This window comes from Petaurus breviceps, unplaced genomic scaffold, assembly GCF_028583685.1.
Source record: "Petaurus breviceps papuanus isolate PSGF00001 unplaced genomic scaffold, PetGlider_PUasm1.0 229, whole genome shotgun sequence".
Classification (NCBI taxonomy): Eukaryota; Metazoa; Chordata; class Mammalia; order Diprotodontia; family Petauridae; genus Petaurus; species Petaurus breviceps.
Window position 1 is genome coordinate 18,713,985 of NW_027185903.1, and position 22,427 is coordinate 18,736,411.

Below are 22,427 nucleotides of genomic sequence, written 5' to 3' on the forward strand. Positions count from 1 at the left end.
TTGAGCAAGTCACTTAACTCCAATTGCCTTGCCTTCCCCCCTCCCAAAAAAAAGAGATGAAGGGGATAGTTTCAGAAAATCTTGGGAAGCTTTGTATGCACTGACACAAAGTGAAGTGAGCAGCACCGAGAGCAATTTTTATATATATATATATATATATGAAATAACATTGCAAAGAAAAATAAGTTTGAAAGACTTAAGGATTCTCATAAATGAAATTTCAAACCATGATTCCAGAGTATTGATGATGAAGCATGTCAGTCATATCCCTCTGATAGATGGACTCAAGATGTAGAGACATGCATTTCTTTTTTGCTTTTTTATTTGCTTTTTGGAGGGGGGAGGGCAGGGAAATTGGGGTTAAGTGACTTGCCCAAGGTCACACAGCTAGTTAAGTGTTAAGTGTCTGAGGGTGGATTTGAACTCAGGTCCTCCTAACTCCAGGGCTGGTGCTCTATTCACTATACCACCTAGCCACCTAACATTTATTTTTTTTCTTTTTTTTTTTAAAGCAATCGGGGTTAAGTAACTTGCTCAAGGTTAACACGGCCAGGTGTTTCTGGGTGGGTGCTAAGTGTCTGAGCCTGGGATTCGATCTCCAGGTCATCCCGACACTGGAGCCGGCGCTCTTAGTCGCTGTGCTACCTGGCCGCCCCCTAACATTTATTTTTAATAATTTTTGAATTCCAAATTCCCTCCTTCCTTTCCTTTTCCCCTCTTTGAGAAGGCAAGCACTTTGAGATCAATTATACATGTTCAGTCATGCAAAAATATTTCCATATTAGCCATGTTTCTAAAGAACACAGACCAAAAAAAAGAAAAAAAAGCAAGTAAAGAAAGTAAAAAACTATGCTTTGATTTTCACTCAGACTGCATCAGTCCTTTCTCTATGTGGATAACATTTTTCATCATAAGTCCTCTGGAATTATTTTATAACATTATATTGTTAAAAAAAAACAACCCAGTAGTATGATGATCACAGGTGATCATCCTGCAATATAGCTGTTACTGTGTACAATGCCCTCCTGGTTCTGCTCACTTAAGTTTGCTTCAGATCATACAAATTTTCCCAGGTTTTTCTGAAACCATCTTGCTTGTCATTTATTTTAGCACAATATGTATTTCATCACAATCATATACCACAACTTGTTCAGCCACTTGTTCAACCTGCTAGGCATCCCTTCAATTTCCAATTCTTTGCCACAACAAAAAATAGCTGCTATAAATAGTTTGGTATATATAGAACCTTTTTCCTTTTTCTTTGATCTTTTTGGGATACAGCCCTAGAAGTGGTATTGCTGGGTCAAAGGGTATGCACAGTTTTATAGACCTTTCGGCATAGCTATAAATTGCTCTCCAGAATGGTTGGATCAGCTCACAACTCCACCAAGAGTGCTCTAGTGTCCCAAATTTTCCACATCCCCTACAACATTTGTCATTTTTCTTTTCTGTCACAATAGCCAATATGATAGATGTGAGGTGGTACCTCAGAGATGTTTTAATTTGCATTTTTCTAGTCAATGTTACTCTAAGTCTAAATCACAATTGATCAGAGACATACATTTTTGAACACAGTCAATTTGAGAATTTGTTTTGCTTGACAATGCCTACTTGTTACAAGGGTTTTCTTTCTCTCCACTCTCCTCCTCCATTATGCCAGGTGAAGAGGTGGGGTGTGGGGGATGTGAAATTAATAGAAGAGGGAGGTTATCTATAGAGTCTCACCCTCCTTTCCCTCCCCTTCCCCAAAAAGAACAAAACAGAAGGAAGGCAAGTAAAAATCATAAACAAGCAGGACAGCTTTGAAAGTTCTATGTTGAATCACATCCTTAAAAAGAAAAGCAAGGGGGCGGCCAGGTAGCACAGCAAGTAAGAGCACCGGCTCCAGTGTTGAGATTAGACCTGGAGATCGAATCCCAGGCTCAGACACTTAGCACCCATCCAGAAACACCTGGCCGTGTAACCTTGAGCAAGTTACTTAACCCCAATTGCTTAGGGGTGGCCAGGTGGCTCAGCGAGTAAGAACACCGGCTCTAGTGTTGGGATGACCTGGAGATCGAATCCCGGGCTCAGACACTCAGCACCACACCCAGAAATAACTGGCTGTGTAACCTTGAGCAAGTTACTTAATCCTGATTGCTTAAAAATAAAGAAATTAAAAAAAAGAAAAGCAAGGTTATGTAATACAGACTCAATTTCATGTACAATTTTCTCTTCAGTGTATACAGAGATATTCACTTTATTTAGTATTTGTTAAATTTAACATTAAAAAATGAAAAAAAAATTTTTAATAGTATGGAATACTTTGTTACCTAAGTGACTCTAGGGAATAAAAATTCTCTTGGGATCCTATTGGCCACTTGGGGTTTGAAGATGTTCACTGAAAGGTGTCAATTCTAGTTCCATCTTTACAACTACTCTGAAGGAATTCTCACAGCTATTTCTTTGGAGCCTGCCCCTTCTGCCTCTATTTCCATGGCAAAAGACATTCACAAAGTGAGCCCAGGGACCATCATCCCTTTGACTTCACTTCAGATCAACCCATTCCAATAGAGGTTTCTGGGGAAATAGCAGGCTTTCTAAAAGGGATTTATGGCCCAACCAAAGAAAGGTACAACTCTTTGGAAAGAAAAATGGGTCTTAAAGTGAAAGGAATGAAGGCAGGAAACAACAGAACCTATATCACCAAATTAGGATGCTATGGCAGCTTTCTGAAAACAAGAAGCAAGTATTTGACTTAAAAGTAAAACCTGCAACATTCCTGAGGGCAGGGACCATGCCTTCCTTTTGGGTTTGTCTTTTCCCTTCCTGTTTCTGTCCATATTCTCTGCTCCTACTCCAACGGATGTCTAGTCTGTAGTTGCCCACTCCCCCCAGTTAAGGAAACCCCAATATATAAAAATCTGAACTTATACAACAAATTAGGGAATCTCCAGGGCTCCATTAAATAGTAAAGTTCTCTGGAGCTTTTCAAGCTAGCTCAGACCAAAACCAAAAAAAATCTATAAGCAACATTTTATAACAATAATTGCATAAAATGAGGTAAACTCCGAGTTGCAGATATTTGGTATTCAAAGGGTCCTTAGAGATGGTCATTAGTATTTGTATTCAATACTTTCATATTCATTCACAATTCTTGTGTGTCTTAAGATTATCTAGATAGTCATCATCGCAGCTAAAGACCTAAGGCCCAAATCATGATGCTTTCATTTGTAGAGCATTTTATACAGCATATAAAGCACATTCACATATACCATCTCATTTATTCTGCATCTACATATATGGCACATATATGTGTGCATGTATATGTATATGTAGGTAGTGAGTAGAGTGGAAAGAATATTATTTCTGGAGTCAGGGGACCTGGTTCAAGCCATGATGCCTGTCTGTTAGGTGTGTGACCTTGGGCAAGTCATTTGAGCTCAGTCACCTCATCTATAAAATGAAGAGTTGGGATTGGACAGCTTCAGAGGTCCCTTATAGCTTCAAACCTATGATCTTGTAATCTTCTTCATTTTGTAGATGAGAAAATCAAGGCTCAGAGGGGTTAGGTGATTTACCCATTCAGGTAGTTAACAACAGAGCTCAGACTGAAAACTGACATATATTCTGGCATTCTTTCTGACACGCCAGCTCAATAAATTTCAGCATTCAGAATCACAGTTGGAAGGGACTTCATAGGTTAGAGATGGGGAACCTTTGGCCTCAAGGCCACATATGGCCTTCTAGGTCCACGAGTGCCACCCTTTGACTGAATCCAAACTTCACTGAACAAATCCCCTTAAGAAAAGGATTTGTTCTATAAAACTTGGACTCGGTCAAAAGGTTCCTCACCCCTATAGAGGCCATCTAGACAAACAGATACCCAATCATGCTTTAAGTTGGGCAAAGGACTTTCCTTATAATTCTATGATATAAATGGTACACTATTATAATTCCCATTTTATTGATTTGGACAGTGAGGTTGCTTGAAATTAAATTGCCCATGGTCATTCAGTAAGTATATGAAAAGGTATTTGAACTCAGGTCTCCTGACTCTTAGCCAAGTGCTGCATCTACTATGTAACACCATAAAATTCCCAAAATGTGGTCATTCAGCTTTTTCTGATAGACTTTCAATGTTAGGAGTCCTAAGTCAGCCCATTCCAGTTACAGATGGCTCTAATAGTTAATAAATGTTTCTTTAGGGGGGGTGGAGTCAAGATGGCGGAGTAGAAGCAGGACCTCCCCACAGCTCTGGCTTCCACCTTCCCCAATCCATGTAAATGGGGACTCTAAACAAACTTTGGAGCTGCAGAACCCACAAAATGACACAGAGAAACTAATCTCCCACTGAGGATAGCCCGGCAGGCAGGCTCTGGGAGCTGAGCCCAGCCCCACACTAAGGCTTTAGCCCCAGGGCAGGCCTGACCAGCCACTAGTCAGAGGGACTCCATATCAGCAGCAGCTGTGGCCATTTCCAGATTTATCAACACATAGATGCAAAGGACAAAGTGATAGGTCAGAGCAGTCTGGACTTTGGCACCCAGTAAGTGAGAGTGCGTGGCTTTTGCCCCCCAGGGCGAGAAGCCGCTGAGTTGCTGGCACAGCCAGCCAGTGCCACCTGGCAGCTTCAGCTCCTGGCCTGCAGAGTATAGGGGGACCAAGCACCAGTCTGAGGGGTAATCACTCTTGCTTTAACCTGCTTGGATCTGGATTGCAGTCTAGGGTGGAGGTCCTGGGGTGTGTGTAGAGTTTGCCAGAGCGTATGGAGACCTCAGAGAGGGCACCCATCTAATAACTCCAGCAGCTGAGAAAACCCCAGCATTTGGGACAAAAGCTCCCCTGTCTGGTGGCAGAGTCCTACAGTGGCAAAAAGCCCAGGGGTGAAGTGACTGAGGGGTGACATGACCAGGCAAAGGAAAGAAAGCAGACAGAAGATTCTAACATTAAACTCCTATTTTGGGGACAAAAAAGGAGCAAAGCATGGAATAGGAAGAAGACAGTGAAGTCAGAACTCCTGCAGCAAAAGCTTCAAAGGAAAATGTGAGCTGGTTACAGGCCACAGAAGACCTTAAGAAGCAGATAAGAGAAGTGGAAGAAAAATTGGGAAGAGAAATGAGAACAATGCAAGAAAATTATGAAATGAGAGTCAACAGTCTGACTGAGGAAAATAATACCTTAAAAAATAGACTAACTCAAATGGTAAAAGAGGCTCAAAAAGGCAATGAGGAGAAGAATGCCTTAAAAAGTCGAATTTGCCAGATGGAAAAAGAATCTCAAAAGCTCAATGAGGAGAATCATTGCTTCAGAATTAAATTGGAGCAAATGGAAGCTAATGACTATGAGAAATCAAGATGCTGTTAAATAGATCCAAACAAATGAAAGAATAGAAGGCAATGTGAAATATCTCATGGGAAAAACCACTGGCCTGGAAAATAGATCCAGGAGAGATAATTTAAAAATTATTGGACTACCTGAAAGCCATGATCAAAGTAAGAACCTAGAAATCATCCTCCAGGAAGTTCTCAAAGAAAACTGCCCTGATGTTTTAGAACCAGAGGGCAAAATAGAGGTTGGAAGAATCCACCGATCACCTGCTGAAAAATATGCCAAAAAGAAAACTCCTAGGAATTTTACAGCCAGGTTCTGGAATTCCCAGGTTAAGGAGAGAATATTACAGCAGCCAGGAAGAAATAATTTGAATATTGTGGAAACACAATCAGGATAACCCAGGATCTGGCAGCTTCTACACTGAGGGATCGAAAGGCTTGGAATATGATATTCTGGAGGGCAAAGGATCTGGGATTAAAACCAAGAGTCACCTACCCAGCAAAACTGAGTATCATGTTTCAGGAAAAATATGATCATTCAGTGGAACAGAGGACTCTCAAGCATTCTCGCTGAAAAAACCAGAGTTGAATAGAAAGTTTGACATTCAGATACAAGAAGCAAGAGAAGCATTAGAAGGTAAAGAGGGAAAAGAAATCAAAAGGAACTTATCAAAGTTGAACTATTAACATTCCTACATGGAAAAACAATAATTACAACTTATGAAACTTTTCCCAGTAGTTGAAGGGAATATATATATATATATATATATATATATATGTGTGTGTGTGTGTGTGTCTATATATGAGGGTATATGGGCATATGAATACATATGTGAATGTGTATATATGTTTACAGGTATAAATAGATAAAGGGCACAGGACCAGTTTAACAGGAAGGGATGATACTTAAAAGGTGAAATTAAGAGATGAGAGAGGAATATAATGTGAGGAGATGGGGAGAGACAGAATGGGGTAAACTATCTCATATAGAAGAGGCAAGGGAAAATGGTTACAATGGAGGGGAAGAATAGGAAGGCAAAAGGGAATGGGTCAACGTTATTCCCATTGAATTTGGCTTGAGGAGGGAATGAAATACACACTAAATAGGGTATCTCACCCTCCAGGAGAGCAGGGGGGAAGGGGATGAGAGGGGGAATGATGGAAGGGAGGGCAGGCTGTGGGGGAGGGAAGTTGGAAGCACCCACTTTTGAAAAGGGGCGGGATCAAAGCAAAGAATAGAACAAGTTGGAGGTGGGATAGAAGGGAGGGAAATATAGTCAGTCTTTTACAATATATCTACTATGTTATTGTTTTGCATTAGCCACACATGTACAACCTATACTCAACTGCTTATCTTCCCAGTAAGGGTGGGTGACAAGGGAGGAAGGGAATGAATCTGGAATTCAAAGTTTTAAAATCAAATATTCAAATATATATATACTATTATTACTATTATTTTACATGTAATTGGGAAATAAGATATATAGACACTGGGGCATAGTGATCCACTGGAAACGTTGAAAGGGGTATGGGAGAAAATATGGGAGAAAGCAGATTGGAGGAGGGGATATCCTGTGGGATTGCTATTTTGGGGTGGTGGGTAGGGGAAAAACGGGGAGAAAATTTGTAACTCAAAATCTGGCGGAAATGATGTAAATCAGAAGTTAATAAAGCATTTGGAAAAAAATAAATGTTTCTTTACACCAAGTATATATATGTACATATATATATCTATATATATATATATATATATCTCCTATCTCTCTTGAAGTCTCTTCAATGAAATGAAGCATATTCCTTAGACAGGTAGGCCACATTATTTGCTTTCAATCTCACCTTCTCCCTTTATTTTTCTCTTCTTCCCCCCCCCCCCCCCCCCAGTATTTACAATCTCAGTTGTAAGCACAGATCCGATTTCCAGGTCAGTGTCATAGTTTTATGTCATGCTGTTTCTACTCAAGCCTGAGGCAATTTTATGAAGAGACAGTTCAGTGCTTCATTCTGCATATACAGATGAAGATGTGACTGTTGACTGGTTGACAACACCTAGTTAAATGTTGTCTATCTACGTACTTTATTTTGCTGTAGAGACTTCTGGAGACATAGGAGATAGATACATGTGGAAAGAGAAGCCCTGGGGAGTTAGTAGAGGAAGAGGAAGACTTTTGAATGGCAGGCCTGAGCCCTTGGACGCACGGACATGTGTAGGAGCTGGTCACATCATGTTACTTTCTCTCTGAGACTGTTGAGAGAGGGCTTCCCATGGGTGAGATCATTCTCCCTCTCTCCTGGTTTGAACTGAGATTTATCTAATACCTAGCTGAAGAATGCATCTTATATATTCTTTGGCATAATCTAACCTGTAGAACTCCAAGTTCTGGCTGCTGTTTTGCTTGGACAAATGGTTTTTATCTATTTGTGGTCTTCTGTGTAATGAGCATATGATGAGAAAGGACTAAGCTAAGTAAGTGTAAGTTAAGTGTAACCCTCCCCCCCATCTTGAGAGTCATCAAGGAACTGGCTTTTGTTCTAGACCCCTAATATTGTACCCTTAGACTTAAAGGCCTTTAGAAATATTCAAGGATAGCAGATAGATTTAATTCTAGGCTGATAGGTCTCTCGGAAACCTCTGGGGGTCCTTGACCATTGCTAGCTAGCATGATGGTGGTTCAGAAACAGTCTTCTTCCAACTTTCCCCAGACCTAAGATCTGACACATGCATGCTATCTATCCATGAGTCACATCTATATCTACATATAGATAGATATAAATAGCCTCCACACAGAGATTTTACATTTAAAAAGATAATTCACTTTATTTTGCTCTCAAACCAGGTAAATCCACATAGTTGCCAAATAAAACACTCCAATAAACCATACTCCTCAAAAGTGAACAATTTCATATTAAAACATTAATATTTGTACTCAATACTTTCATATTCATTCACAATTCTTGTGCATGTTAAGATTATCTAGATATTCATTACAGCTAAAGATTTAAGGCCCAAATCACGATGCTTTGCATGTATAGGGCATTTTATACAGCATGTAAAGCATATTCACATATATCATCTCATTTATTCTGTATTTACATATATGTGCATGTATATGTATATGTAGGTAGTTGCTCCAATGTTTCTTAAGAATAGAAACAATTTCATTCTTTTTTTATTTTTATTCCTGATGCCTAGAACGATTCTTGGCACACAGTAGGTGCTTAATAAATACACTGGCTGAGTGACTGGATTTTTACAACAATCCTTTGAGGTAGGCAATTATTCTCAATTACAGATGAAAAAAACTGAGAGTTTAAGTGATTTACCTAAGGTCAGATGATTAATAAATGACAGAGTCCCATGGGATTAGAAATGAAGTTTTTCTTATATAAGCTTCCCTGGGGAGACATCTCTACTAATATACACCAAGGAATTTTGTAATCTTTCACCTAGAGAGACTGAAGGTCATTAAGCAACACCAACAGCCCTTAACCTAAATATTACATGCCAGTTTATTTCCACAAACTTAGCATTTGCTAGATAAACTACATTTCCTCCTAAATATCTATTACAACCACTTTTTTGTGTATGCCATGTTGGAACTTAAACTGGCAATAAAGAAACTAGGACTAGAGAAACCTACAACCTGGGGTGAAGGGTGGTAACGGGCTGTAAACCCTTTTCCTTCCAGGGAATTTTTGACAAAATAAACATTGGCACGACCAGGAAACAGTGCCTTGAACACAAAGATAGCTATCTAGTGATCTACATGAAATTTTTTTGATGATTTTAGTTTCTATTGTCTTTTGAATTAATGGACAAAAGGGGAGAATTGGATAGCTGGCATCTTTTTTCTTGGCAGACAAAGACGCAGGATTTCAATGCCTCTGATATAGGTACACCCGAGAGAAGTGGGAAGAACTCAGAAAGTGTTGTTGAGGTTGTTGTCAAGTTGTTACTGACCTCAAAAGAAGGAAGCTAACGTCAGATAATATGGTGAACAATATGGGTTCTGGAGGACAAATAATGAACTGCTCCTCCTCCTCCTTTCTACTTGGTAGCAGGAAGTGAGAATATAGGTAGTAAATATAAGGTATGATTACAGACTTGATCACAGTATTACTGCTGCCCAGTCTTCTGGTGGTATTCTGTGCCTGAAAGCTAAGGCACTTATAGCATAGCGTAACACATCAGACTTTCCCCGGGACACACCAACACTCAGATACCCAGACTCCTCAGGGCTACACTGCCACAAAGAGTCTCATCCAATTCTCCTCATAAAAAAAAACACACTGCTCAGCCATGACAGTCTAACCAGCTGGTCTAATACCAGTTCAGAAGCTTGGGCTAGAGCTAGCCTCAGAGTTGGGGAGAAGCCCCTGGCAGTGGCTTGCTGCCTTCTTGTCCCACAGTACAAATCTCTTAGCTCCCTGATAGTAGTGATACAGGGAAAGAGGGGAGTAATATGCACTTGGCAAGCATGAAAACATTGAGGTCTTCTCTCTATTCTTCCCCCCATCTTTTTTAACTTCTAGAAGGGGCATGATAACCTTGCTACAGAGTGATACTTCATCACAATTTCAACTCTGGAAAAGTATCCTTTGGGCATGCAGGTCATTTTCATAATTTTGGAGTGTAGGCTGTTGACCCAGCATCCTCTCTGGGTAAGACCTTCATTCAATAAAGCAATACTGAGAAAAAGTGAAAAATGTTTTCCACAGACATTTCTGAGCCCTGAAAGCTCAGCCACATTGACCCACAGCAGCAGAACTATAGTTAAATATTTAAGGACTATTATATACTATGATGCTTCCTTTCTTCTCTTACTCCTAGACTCTGGCTCCAAGGATGAGAGTAGAAAGAAGCATGCCAATTCACCATTCCTTTGCTTTCTCCAAGCCTTAAGCCATCAATGCTGACCAGTGCTTTCTCAAATCAGCCATCTACACAATCTGAGCTCCCATGTGCTTCTGGAACTGCTCCTAATTCCTGAGTACTAGCCTGGGCACCATCACTAGACTCTGAAGCCCAAGAATAACGGGATTTATAATCTAGTGTGTATCCATGTGGACGCAACTTGGGAAAGCTTATTAAGTCAGTGACATAGTTAGGATTGTCATTTTTTGTTTAAAACAAACAAGAAACAAATCCTTTCTGCCAGTGACAAAAAAGGAGCTTGCTAAAACAATCCAGAGCCAAGCTTGGCCACTGTCTGGGAGCACAGGTGGTAGCTTCAGTAAAGTTCAATAACACTGTGGTTCATGCCACAAAACTGGTTTATATGGGGAAAAGGGATGCGATGATTGGCACTGTTCAAAAATCTCTCTGCTGTTCAGGACTCCAGAGTGACCATCTATCCAAAAGGAGAACTCCCACCACACTGTTAACAGGCAGACACATAGGATTATAGATTTAAAACTTTAGAAACCATGCAGTCAAACCCTCTCATTTTACAGATGAGGAAGCTCTAGGTAGGAAGAAGGACCCTTATGGAGTAGCAAGAAATACTAGAAAAATGAGCAAGGCTTGGGAAAATCATCTGACCAAAAAATGAAAAAGTGGGCCATGATCCACTCCTAGCTTGTGTTGCAATGCTGCACTGAATTGTAACAATGAACAGTCAGGGAAAGCTCTTAAGCTATCTGGTTGGGGAGGGGAGGAGGATAAAGAGAAGTATTTTGGTGGAAAAGCTGGACAATAAGCGTAGGAGAGAAAGACGAACGAGGGGGGGGGGAGAAGGAAGGGAAAAAGAAGAGCAGAGTATGGAGAATTGCGGTGGGAAAAGGCAAGAGAGAAAAATGAGAGGAGGGAAAGGAAGAGAGAGAAAGAGAAACAGAAAACTTTTACCAATGTTAACTGAACAACTGTCTGCTCCCTTCTTTTATGGCATGAAATGCGAGTCACTCTCCAATAAAACCTGGCTTTTGGCAAAAGTGAAATCTAGTATCTGACTTGCTAGGCAAACTCAGCAGGCTGCCTCCCTGACTGAGGGACTCAATTAGAGCTTCTTATCTGAAGTAAAATTTCTCAGGAAGGAGGGGATGAACCAAGTTACCCCTGCTTTTGAAACCTCCCCCTGTCAAAGAACAGCAAGAGTTTATGCTCCAGAATGTATCTGTTTCTTAGGTGCCCTTGAGGGTGAGATGGGGGCCCACTATTGGTTAGGACTGAGAAGTCAGTGAAGCTCCCTGGATTGGGGCAGAACAAAGGGGGTGAAAGTCACATGACTCTGGATGCCTGAGCGGCAGTCTTCAGGTGAGAGGGCCCATTCGCATCCTACATCCATGGTCCCCAGACTCCAGTTGCTTTGGGATCACAGCGGGGATCCTGGTCAGGATAGAACACAGGTACAGAGCTCTTATGGTAATACTGGAGCCGGGCCAGAAGCTTCTTAACAATACTGGGATGTTTACTGGATAGGTCATATCTTTCTTCAGGGTCTTGTTGTATATCAAAAAGCCACAGGTTTTTGGTTGGTGGGTCAGGTGATGGTTGCTTTCTGATTTTGGATGAAGATGGTGGTGGAAACCAGTGACCACAGCCTGTTAGAGAAATACAAAACAGTAAGAGAAGGCCCAGTATAACCTTTTATTTTTTGGAGGGAGGAGGCGAGACAATTGGGGTTAAGTGACTTGCCCAAGGTCACACAGCTAGTAAGTGTCAAGTGTCTGAAGCCAAATTTGAATTCAGGTCCTCCTGACTGCAGGGTTGGTGCTCTATTCCCTGTGCCACCTAGCATGTTACAAATATTATCTCATTTGATCCTCACAACAACCCTGGGATGTAGGTGCTATTATTATCCCTATTTTACAGATGAGGAAACTGAGGCAGATGAGGTTAAGTGACTTGCCCAGGGTCACACAGCTAGTAAGTGTCTGAAGCTGCATTTGAGCTAAGGTCTTCCTGACTTCAAGACCAATGTCACCTAGATGAGAACCCATAAGCACAGAACACACCACCTGAGGTACTCCTGCCAAGGTCACAGATGAAGTGAGAGACAGAAGAGGGGATGTAGAAAGGCAGGAATCTTTCCAGTGGTACTTGGCAGTGATATCGAGTAAAGAGGTAGAAATTGGGAGCCTGCACAGGGGAGACAGGGGACAGAATACGGTAATGTTGGGGAATGAGGGTAAGTATAATCGTGTTAGAGAAAAGCCTCGTGATTGGCTATCCTAAGAAGGAAAGAGGTGTGACCCAACTTTCTACTTTCTGACTAGCTGATCACATATCTCTTGGGGACCAGACATGGCCCTTCACTTTGGAGATAGAGGCTAGAGTTAAAACTCTCCACCATTTGACTCTAGCCGACCTTTCCAGGCTCATTTCCCATTCGTTCTCTTCACCTACTCTTTACTTCTGCCATCCCAGACTTCTTGCCAGTCTTCACATACAACATTCCACTTCTCATCTCCATGCCTTTGCATAACTATCTTCTGCTTCAAAGGGCCTCCCTTCTCATCTCTGCTTGGAGAATGCCTGGCTTCCTTCAAAGCTCTAATCCTGGGCCACCTCCTAAAGGAAACCTAAGCCTCCCCAGTGCTAATACTTCCTCCCTTGGAAATTACATACAATATATAAAATTTGTGTTTCTTTTTCTGTGTTCATGTTGATTATCTCCAATAGAATATAAATTTCTTTCAGTTACTTTTTTCCTTCTTTGAATCCTTAAAAACTAGCACCATGGTTGATATAATCAGGGATGTGTCAATAAATGTTTAAGAACCATCTTCTAGGGGAAAAAATGTGCTCATAATACACATTTAGGTTTAATCTGCATTATTAACACTTTCTTAAGACTAGACAACCATAGACACAAAAAATCAAAACCTGATTTGCAGCAACTGCCAATTTCTGGGGTACAAATACTCCGACTGAAAATTTAGCAATTGGTTGTCTGCTGTCATTTGTGGTGCCTCCAGCATGTCCCTGCCCACAGCATTCACTTAATGAATGCTCATTAGATATTGTGGAATGGTGGCAGGCATTTAAAATATGTGCCTTTCAAAAAATTAGGGAGAAAGTTTTTCTTTCCCTCCTTTTTAGAATCAATTTCCAAAGGTTTTAGTAAAAAGCAGCAGATTAAACTCACTTTTTTCATTTAGCAGCTCAAAGAAAATGATAAGGGTCATTGGTTTAATTTGTAAACGTTGGCTTGATTATCTTGAACACAAACAGTCAGAAAAACTTGGGAAATAGTAACAGTGAATGCACTATAATTGGTAACAGATTGCCTAGCAAAAGAGGGATGGGAAAACCTTGAAGAAATAGTACTTTCCTTCTGCCACACAGCATGAAGGATCATAAAAAATTTTAAAGCCCATTTTTAGCCTTCCAGGTATCTGGGTAGGGGCAGAAAAGGGATAGAATTTGGGGAGGGAGGAGAAGAAAGCAAAGGGAAGTGGGGAAAAAAGAAGGGGGTAAGATAAGGAATTGAAAGTAGGGGAGTAAAGCCCTACTACTGGTTGCAAATAATATAACAAGACAGTCTCCCTGTCCTCATTTTGATTATCATAGCTGGAAATTTATGATAATTTTACTACCTGGGTAGCCAGTCAGTAGTTTCCAGTTTCCATATCGAATTGCTGCATGGATAGAAACATTGAAGGTGGAATGTGTTATAGGAAAGGAATCACCCTTGGAGGGAGGCCTAGTGTTTCCTGGACCTGAAAGGAAACAATAGGGAAGAATGAGATTGAAATTTTAATAGCATACAGTTATAGATCCACTTTAAATTTCTCTTTCAGAACACTAAATAGCTTTGATTCAACACTGGAGTGTAAACAGGTCTCCTGCCCTGGAAATGAATTCTTCATTAAATAGTTTTATTATTATATTTTATAAAAAGCTATAATAATATTAAATGTGTGTCCCAAACAACTGAGAAGAAGCATTCCGAAGACATCTGAACCCTAATCTAGTTTGAACATATCTATGCCCTGCTTTTAGAGTTATACATTGTTCTGTTGTATTTTTGGGGGGGAGGAGTGTTTAAAATCCTGTGATTTCACTGCTATATGGAACTTCTTGCTGAGGGAACTCCCTCTACCAATGTGGAATGGCACATCACCTGAGGGTGGCACTGGGGGAAGGGGACAAAAAAATTCACATGATAATCTTGTTACATATTTGAAAGAAATAACAAGTTGTGCATAGGAGATTTTCAGTTTCATGTGCAATCATCTTTTTTATTGTGCTATGTTATGGAAATGCTTGCTTTATTCCATAAATTAAAAAAAAAAAAAAAGAATGGCACATCATCTGTGAGTTACATGGCCCAGGAAGTTAAGTGAATGGCTCAGGGGCTCACAGTCAGCATATATAAGAGGCTACACTCGAACCCAGGTCTACCTGGTTCTGAGGCCAGCCCTGGCTCCACTAGGTCAAGCCACCTGTCACTAAGAGGATGCAGGAATTGAGTGATCTCATTGCCTTTGAGAGGAAAATGGAGGACTTTTGGAGGACTTTAGGGATACATAATGTGTGATGCTGAACACAACCTATCCATACTTGTTCATCCTGCCCCACTCAAAATGAAAAGGGAGAAGGTAAGGGACCCTTACTGCTGGTTACTGCTCCAGAAGAAGGAAGGAAGGAAAGAAACAAGCATTTATTAAGTGCCTACTATATGCAGGGCACTGTGTTCAGTGTGTTAAAATATTATCTCATTTGATCCTTGCAACAACCCTGAGGAGTAGGTGCTATTAGGTTAAGTGACTTGCCCAGGGTGAAAAACTTAACCTAGAACTCTTGCCATGAGGCCTCACTGTCCTGACGGGTTATGGGCTCTGGCTGTGGTGCCATCTCACCAGTACTCTTGCTGCTTCTCTAAAACCCTCTATGGCTCCTCCTACTCCCACATAATAAAACTTTACAAATATTATCTCATGTTATCCTCATAACAAGTCTAGGAGATAGGTGCTATTCTTATCCCCATTTTACAGATGAGGAAACTGAGGCAACCAGAGAATAAGTGACTTATTCAAGTATCAGAGGCTGAATATAAACTCAGGTCTTCCTGACTCCAGGAAAAGCACTCTCTACATCATGTGACCTAGTTGCGCTTCTGGTTCAAGAATCATAATTAAATCAATATTGTCATTGTTACTGTAAAGCGTATGTCAATCTACTGCCCTTTGGCTCCACTCACCACCTCTTAACTTTCCACATACACTCCCCTCTGGTCCTTACTATATGTATTGTCTCTCTGCCCCCTCTCTCCTAGAAATTAAGTTAATTGAGGGCAGGGACTCTCTTTGCTTTAGTATTTGTATCACCAATTCTTGACACAGAGAAAGCACTCTAAAATGCTTTTTCATTAAATAAGTTTCCTTTTTAATTGAATATGGACTTATAGGCCAAATGTTCCAAAGCTGAACCCTTAGTTGTACCTTGAAAAGTGGTATATTTCTGATTTGATTTATTTTATGAGTGGTTGCTGTGGGCTTTAAAAAAAAAAGTCATCTACTAGCCAGAGATCTGATAATGAACTTCTCTGTGCTCAGCTTTTCCTCAGTGATCACACCATCTGCTGTTGCCTGGAATGTGCTTAGAACCTTCTAGAATCGAGAAATCAGTTGTTGTAACCTTTAAGGAGCCACTGTCACCTCCTTGTCTTGTTCAGACACCAAATGAGTGCTTTTGTAGGTGATTAGACCCTTGTGTTCAAATTAAAATATAAAAACATCTATTTTGTTTGTGAAAAATTTTTTTTTTGTTTTTTGGAGGGGGAAAGGCAGGGCAATTGGGGTTAAGTGACTTGCCCTAGGTTACCTGGCTAGTAATTGTTAAGCGTCTGAGGCCAGTTTTGAACTCAGGTCGTCCTTACTCCAGGGTCGGTACTCTATTCACTGTGCCACCTAGCTGCTCTGAAATAAATTATTTTTGATAATTAAAAAGTGGTATATTTCTTTTGTTCAGGGCATACAGGAAACATGGACTTGTCCAGGCCAGTGATTCCAACTTTCAGGAGGACAATTTACTTTGCTGATGCAAACTGATAAAATATCCACAGCGTCAAGACTTTCCCAGGGCACTGAGTGGTTTAGTCATCAGATCTTCTGGTCTCACCCTCTGGCGTCTGTGCCACATCGCCTCTCTTGGCTATGAGTGCAAAGTACAAGTTTGGGCACAGAGCTGGTGTGTAGTCATGTCTCTGGCCTACAGCTGGAGGACTGGTACCAAACATATACTTTGCACGACTTCATCCAGAACTGAATAGTCAAAACTCAGGGTCCAGCTGTGGTGACTATAGCCTAAGGTTTTAAGTTCCTATTTGTCTGTCTGTGTATATAGTGGTTATGACAGCTCTTTGAAATGAGACCTAATTCCTAGAGCCTTCATGCTTGGAGGAGAAAAATGATTGAAATGTTCTGTCTATAAGGTCCTAGAGGGCAAAAGTGATTTTTTGTGCCTTTTTCTATTTCTCAGTATGGAACACAAGGTCCCACACCTGCTGGGCTCTGAACACCTGCACTATACCAGCATGCAGCACAGGGCCTGGCCACATAGTAGGCACTTAGCAAATGTTGACTGGTTTTTTTAAAATGGCACCTAAGCTATTGGTTTAACAAATATTAGTTGTGCTTTGTGTTCTTGTAGCAGCAAGCACCCTAGCATACCCAAGATGGCTGGTAGCACAGGTTCTTAGATCTGCTTTTCTAAAGGAAAGCAACTCAGAAGGGGTTAACAATCTTGCTTTAATCAAACATGTATCATTTACCTAGTTCAGGGGGGAAAAGTCAGCACCCTGAACTTCAGAGAATACAAACAGACAAAAAGTACAGACAGAGAAACAGCCCAGCAGACAAGGCTTCCAACTGTCTGACCATTACATCCATACCTAGTCAGTTACCAGACAGGGAAGCACCAACATCTGGGTTTTCAAAGCTGGAGGGCTCAATGGCTGCTCAGAGTCTCATCTGGTCAAATCACACAACTCTTCCCAAAGTGAGCCCCAAAGCAAAACCTCACACCAGGGTATATATAGCCTTCTCTTGGCTCAGAGAATGTCACAACCCTCTTAACCCACTGCCCAATCAGGAAGCAACAAGGTGTGGGCATTCCTGAAAAACAAGCCTCCTGCCACAGGCTCCTTGTGACCACATTCAGCCTATTAGGGGGCAGAGTATATTTTCAAATCAGGGAAGGTTCCCAGAGTCACTTAAGCCTATCAAGAGGCCAAGGGGCAGGGAAGATCTTCAGATTCCCATTCCCATAACAGTTCTTCTTTTTTTTTTCTTTTTGGAGGGGGGAAGGCAGGGCAATTGGGGTTAAGTGACTCACCCAAGGTCACAGGGCTAGTAAGTGTTAAACATCTGAGGCCAGATTTGAACTCAGGTCCTCCTGACTCCAGGGCTGGTGCTCTATTCACTGTGCCACTTAGCTGCCCCCATTATAGTTCTTTATCTACAAATGAGGCAGAAGTAGAGAGCTGGCTCTGAGCCAGCAAGACCTAGGTTCAAGTTCACCTCTGACACATCCTGTCTAGGTGATACTTAACAAGGCACTTGCCCTATAAGCTCTAGTCAATTCTCTAAGACTACAAGTTCCTTTCTTTGCTTTTAAATAATATCTCCTTCCAATTACATGGAAAGACAATTTTTAGCATTCATTTTTTTTTCCTGAGGGAGAAAGGCAAGTAATTGGTGTTAAGTGACTTTCCCAAGGTGACACAACTATTGTGTCAAGTGTCTGAGGCAGGATTTAAATTCTGGTCCTCTAGACTCCAGGATCGGTGCTCAATTCACTGCACCACCTAGCTACCCCACATTCATTTTTTTTTAAATAAAATTTTGAGTTACAAATTTTCTCCTTCCCTCTCCCCTCCTTCCTAAGATGGTAAGCTATATGATATAGGTTACATATGCACAATCATGTAAAACATATTTCCATGTGAGACTACAAGTTTCAAAGAAGGTAACGTCTGCATTGGTAGTTCCCTATAACAATGAAATCCTGGGTCTAGCTCCTATCCCTATGTATAAATGGAGGGCTTTAATGGGATTTCATCCATATGACTACCTTTTTTATTTCTTTTAAGAGAATCTTATTTTTTATTGATACTTTTAAAATGACAGATATCTTTTGTTTTTACTTTACCTTCAAATGTTTACCCCAAATCCCATGCCTTATATAGAATAGAAGGAATAGAATAGAAAAAAATAAAAAAGAATAGAAAACAAGGGGAAAAATCAAAACTAACCCAACACATTGACTAAATCCACAGTGTCCCAAACCCGTAGTCCTTCATCTTTGCAAATAAGGGACAAGGTTACATTTTTTCCTCTTTCCTTCATGGTCAAGCTTGGCTATTTTTTGATCTTTGCATCATCTTTATTTCTGAATATATCCCTCTTCATTTCTCTACCTACCCAAAGAACCATCCCTTATAATAAAGATTTTTAAAAAGAAAAAAAAAACAAAAAGTAGCTCAGAAAAACCAGCAGTTTAAGTCCAGGTTAGATTTCACACCCCTAAGAGGTGAAGGAAATGAGTTTTGTTATCTCTTCTCCAGGGCCATATGTTCATTATGATTATATAATGTTCAGCTTGATATCTTTCTTTCTATTTATAATGCTAGCTACCCTTATTTTTATAAAATGTCTTCTGCCTGATGTGCTCCTCCCTAATCCAGTTCAGATCACCAGAGGGTTGGGAATACATTGCACAACTATATTTCATAGTGTTGAAAGGGCAGTGTAGTCACAATGCTTAGTCACCATTTAAAACAAGGTCATTACAGAGATACACTGGAGACTGAGCAAATAAACATCTGTGGTTTCAGACCTCTAAGTCTCAACAGTCTCACACCAACAAGTCTTTGGTACCAGAGGAAGGACTGCTTCATACTCATAGCTCCCTGTTTGTTTGGGTACGTTTTGGTTCCAAAGTAAACAGTTGATCCTGGTGGCCAAGATGTGTGAGGCTATAGATCATAGGAAGTGTGTTCTTAATGTACATGCTAGAGCAAAAATGGACAACTTCATTATTTACATCAACCAAGTTTATATAAAGGTCATATTTTGATATGGAAGGATGTTTGCTACATAAAGTGGGTATCTGATTTGTGAAATTATAAACAGAAAAGGGGAAATGTAGTCATGTCGCATCTATTCATGTTCTTCCCAAACATACACAAAACAGAAACGTAAAATGTCTAAATAGTAAGTCAAAGACTAAAGTGATGAAAGATGTTGGCTGTTTTCTAATCCTCATGTACTTCATGATGCAGATTTTGGCTTCGTGAAGACTTTCTGAAGAACAAAAATTGCAGCTTGATGAATGCTGCATTCCACACTGACTCAGTGGATCAGACTTAAGGCTTTACACACATAGCACAAAGTCAGGTAAATACACCTGTCCACCCCCACTGCCCACATCCTCCATGCCAAATACCTTTCCACTAAGATCTGCACTGTCCTGAATGGCTGGTCCAAGCAAGAGCTCTTTAGGAAGAGCATATGCAGGGAGTAAAACCCTAAGACCAGAAGAATGGAACCAGCCATTATTCAACTGCAACCTGTACATGGACCTGTTCATTAAGGTGGCCTTTAATCTCAAGATACCACTAATGAGATCACAGAACTGAAAAGATTTGAATGGCATTTCTATCAAAGAAAATTAATATATTATATTTTTTGGATATGGCCAATGGAGAATGTTTTCTCCCTTCATGATGCATATTTGTTACAAGAGATTTGTTTTTCTGGTTTTCTTTTTGTTTTCTACTATGGGAGTAGGAAGGTGGGAGGGAGATACAAATCAATTTTTGTTTACTGAAAAAATTATTTTAATAAAAGAAAACTAATTCATGAAATCTGCTTGGTAGATAAGTTTGCCCCTAACCCTTTTAAAAATTGAAATGTTCCATTAATGCTTTTAAAATTGTAATTTCTTTTTTAGAGATAAATTTATTAATTATTTTTAACATTTGAGTTTCAAATTCTCTCCCTCCTTCTAGATCATTGAGAAGGCAAGCAATATAATATCAATTATACATACAAAATCATGTGAAACACATTTTTTCCATATTAGCCATGCTGCCAAAAAAAAAAGAAAGTGAAAAAAATATACTTTAGTCTGCACTCAGACTGCATCAGTTCTCTCTCTGGAGGTGGATAGTATTTTTTTCATCACAGTCCTTTGGAATTGTATTGGAGTAATTAGGTTTAAGCCCTAGGAGTAACTAGGTTTTTCACAGTTGATCATTGTTATAATATTACTGTTACTGTGCACAATGTTCTCCTGGTTCCGCTCACTTCATTTTGCATCAATTCATACAAGTCTTCCCAGGTTTTTCTGAAACCATCCCGCTTATCATTTCTTATATAACAACAGTATTCCATGACAATTAAATACCACAACTTGTTCAGCCATTCCCCAATTCATGTGCATCCCTTTGATTTCCAATTCTTTGCCACCACAATTTACAGCAACTATAAATATTTTTGTACATATAGATCCTTTTCTCTATTGATGCTTTTTAAAAAAACATGACTAACATCCCATACCTACACTTCCTCAATAGAGAATGTAATCCCTGTTCCAAAGCCCATTGGCATGGGACTCTCTCCTTACTGGTGGAGATGGTCTGCATGAGAGTTGGGGTAAGGTGAGAAAGCCCCAGGTTCTGCAGTCCTTTTGAGTCCCCTTTGTGACTCTTTAAGGCCAGTCCCTTTTGGAATTCATCAGGCTTCAAGTCTTCTACACCCTTCAAATGTCAAGTCCTTGCATTCGGCTTCAAGAGAAAAGATAGAAGAAGCCAACCCCCCTTCAGGTTGCTGAAAGAAAAGTCTTTGGTAAGACATGAAAGAAACTGGCAGTCTCCATTATGCCCCTACCGCTGGCTTGCTACACTAGAGACTTCAGGGAGTTTCCCCTTGGGTTCAAGATCCAGGACCTTTTCTTTTGGTTGAGGTGAGTTACTTTGCTCCCAAACGGAGAACTTCACTCTTTATTGTCTATATATTCTCATTCCTTCTTTGATTTTCTGTTTGGCTATGATTTAGATAAATGGATTTCTTTGCTCTTCTCTATGTATGTTTATTGTGAACTGGTATTAGATGGGAAAAGGGTCAAGTCTTGGTTACAGAGCTTGGGGTCCTTCTTCCCCTCAATAATAATGACAAAGTGATCAGAAGTTAGCTTGAACCTCTAGACAAAGAATATTTAAGGAATTAGATTTAATTGTAGCCTGGTACCCCCTCTCTCTGAGGGGAGCAGAGTGGTGACCTCTGGTCCCAACTTCTTATTTCCCCTTCTAGCAGGGCTTAAAGTATCCCTTGGGAAAGGGTGGAGGAGAGAAGAGGATAGAGATGTCTATTTTGCCTGTCTTTGAGCCACACACAGGGATGGTCCATTCTCTCCACATAACAAAGAAATATAAATAAACCCAATAAATACATTGGCCACATCTGACAACATATTGCTTGCTCCACAACTCTACTCAGGACTGTGATACAGCCAGTTTGAACCAGACAGCTGATTGTTAAATTTTCAGTGTAAACATATACACTTTGGAAAGTAGCAAACCCTATAAATCATGGCTTGATTTGTTTATTGATCATCTAGGCTTAAGAAAATGATGAAGAAAATGTTAGTAATTTAAACTTATAAGTGTATTGTAAGAATCTATTATTGAAGCACACCACAGCCTCTAGCCCACCACTTCTCTACTTCTAGAAGGACATATGTTTCAACACCAGTCCTTTGGAGTCAAGACTGGTCACTGCACTGATCAGAGTTCCAATGTCTTTTTGTGCTATTTTCTTTTACATTAATGTGGGAGGTCACTATGTACATCATTCTCTTGGTTTTGCTTACTTGGCTTTGCACTAGTTCATACAAGTCTTTCCCAAGTTCCTTAGAGTCTTTCATATCCATCGTGTACAGAGCAATAATATTCCATTATAGTCACATATCACAGTTGCTCCAGGGGAGGGGAACCTGTGACCTCAAGGCCATATGTGGCCCTCTAGGTCCTCAAGTGCAGCCCTTTGAATCCAAACTTCACAGAATAAAATTTCTTTATGTATGGTCACACTTGAGGACCTAGAGGGCCACATGTGGCCTTGGGGCTACAGGCTCCCTACCCTGCAGCCTTTCTCTAGCTAACAGATATC

General features: G+C 40.3%; 1 protein-coding gene across 3 annotated transcripts in view; it reads right to left on the reverse strand.

Moving 5' to 3' along the window:
* ARSB (arylsulfatase B) overlaps nucleotides 1-22,427 on the reverse strand; it is a 305,283-nt gene that overhangs the window by 61,854 nt on the left and 221,002 nt on the right. Inside the window, exons 7-8 of one of the 3 annotated variants that reach the window (XM_069096302.1) lie at nucleotides 13,848-13,970; nucleotides 8,101-11,849 (exon numbers count right to left, since the gene is read on the reverse strand). The exons of the other annotated variants lie outside the window; for them this stretch is intronic. Coding sequence (XP_068952403.1) covers nucleotides 11,584-11,849; nucleotides 13,848-13,970 — 389 coding nt within the window. The 3' untranslated portion in view covers nucleotides 8,101-11,583. Of the gene's footprint in view, nucleotides 1-8,100; nucleotides 11,850-13,847; nucleotides 13,971-22,427 lie in introns of those variants that run through there. 3 annotated transcript variants of the gene reach the window in all.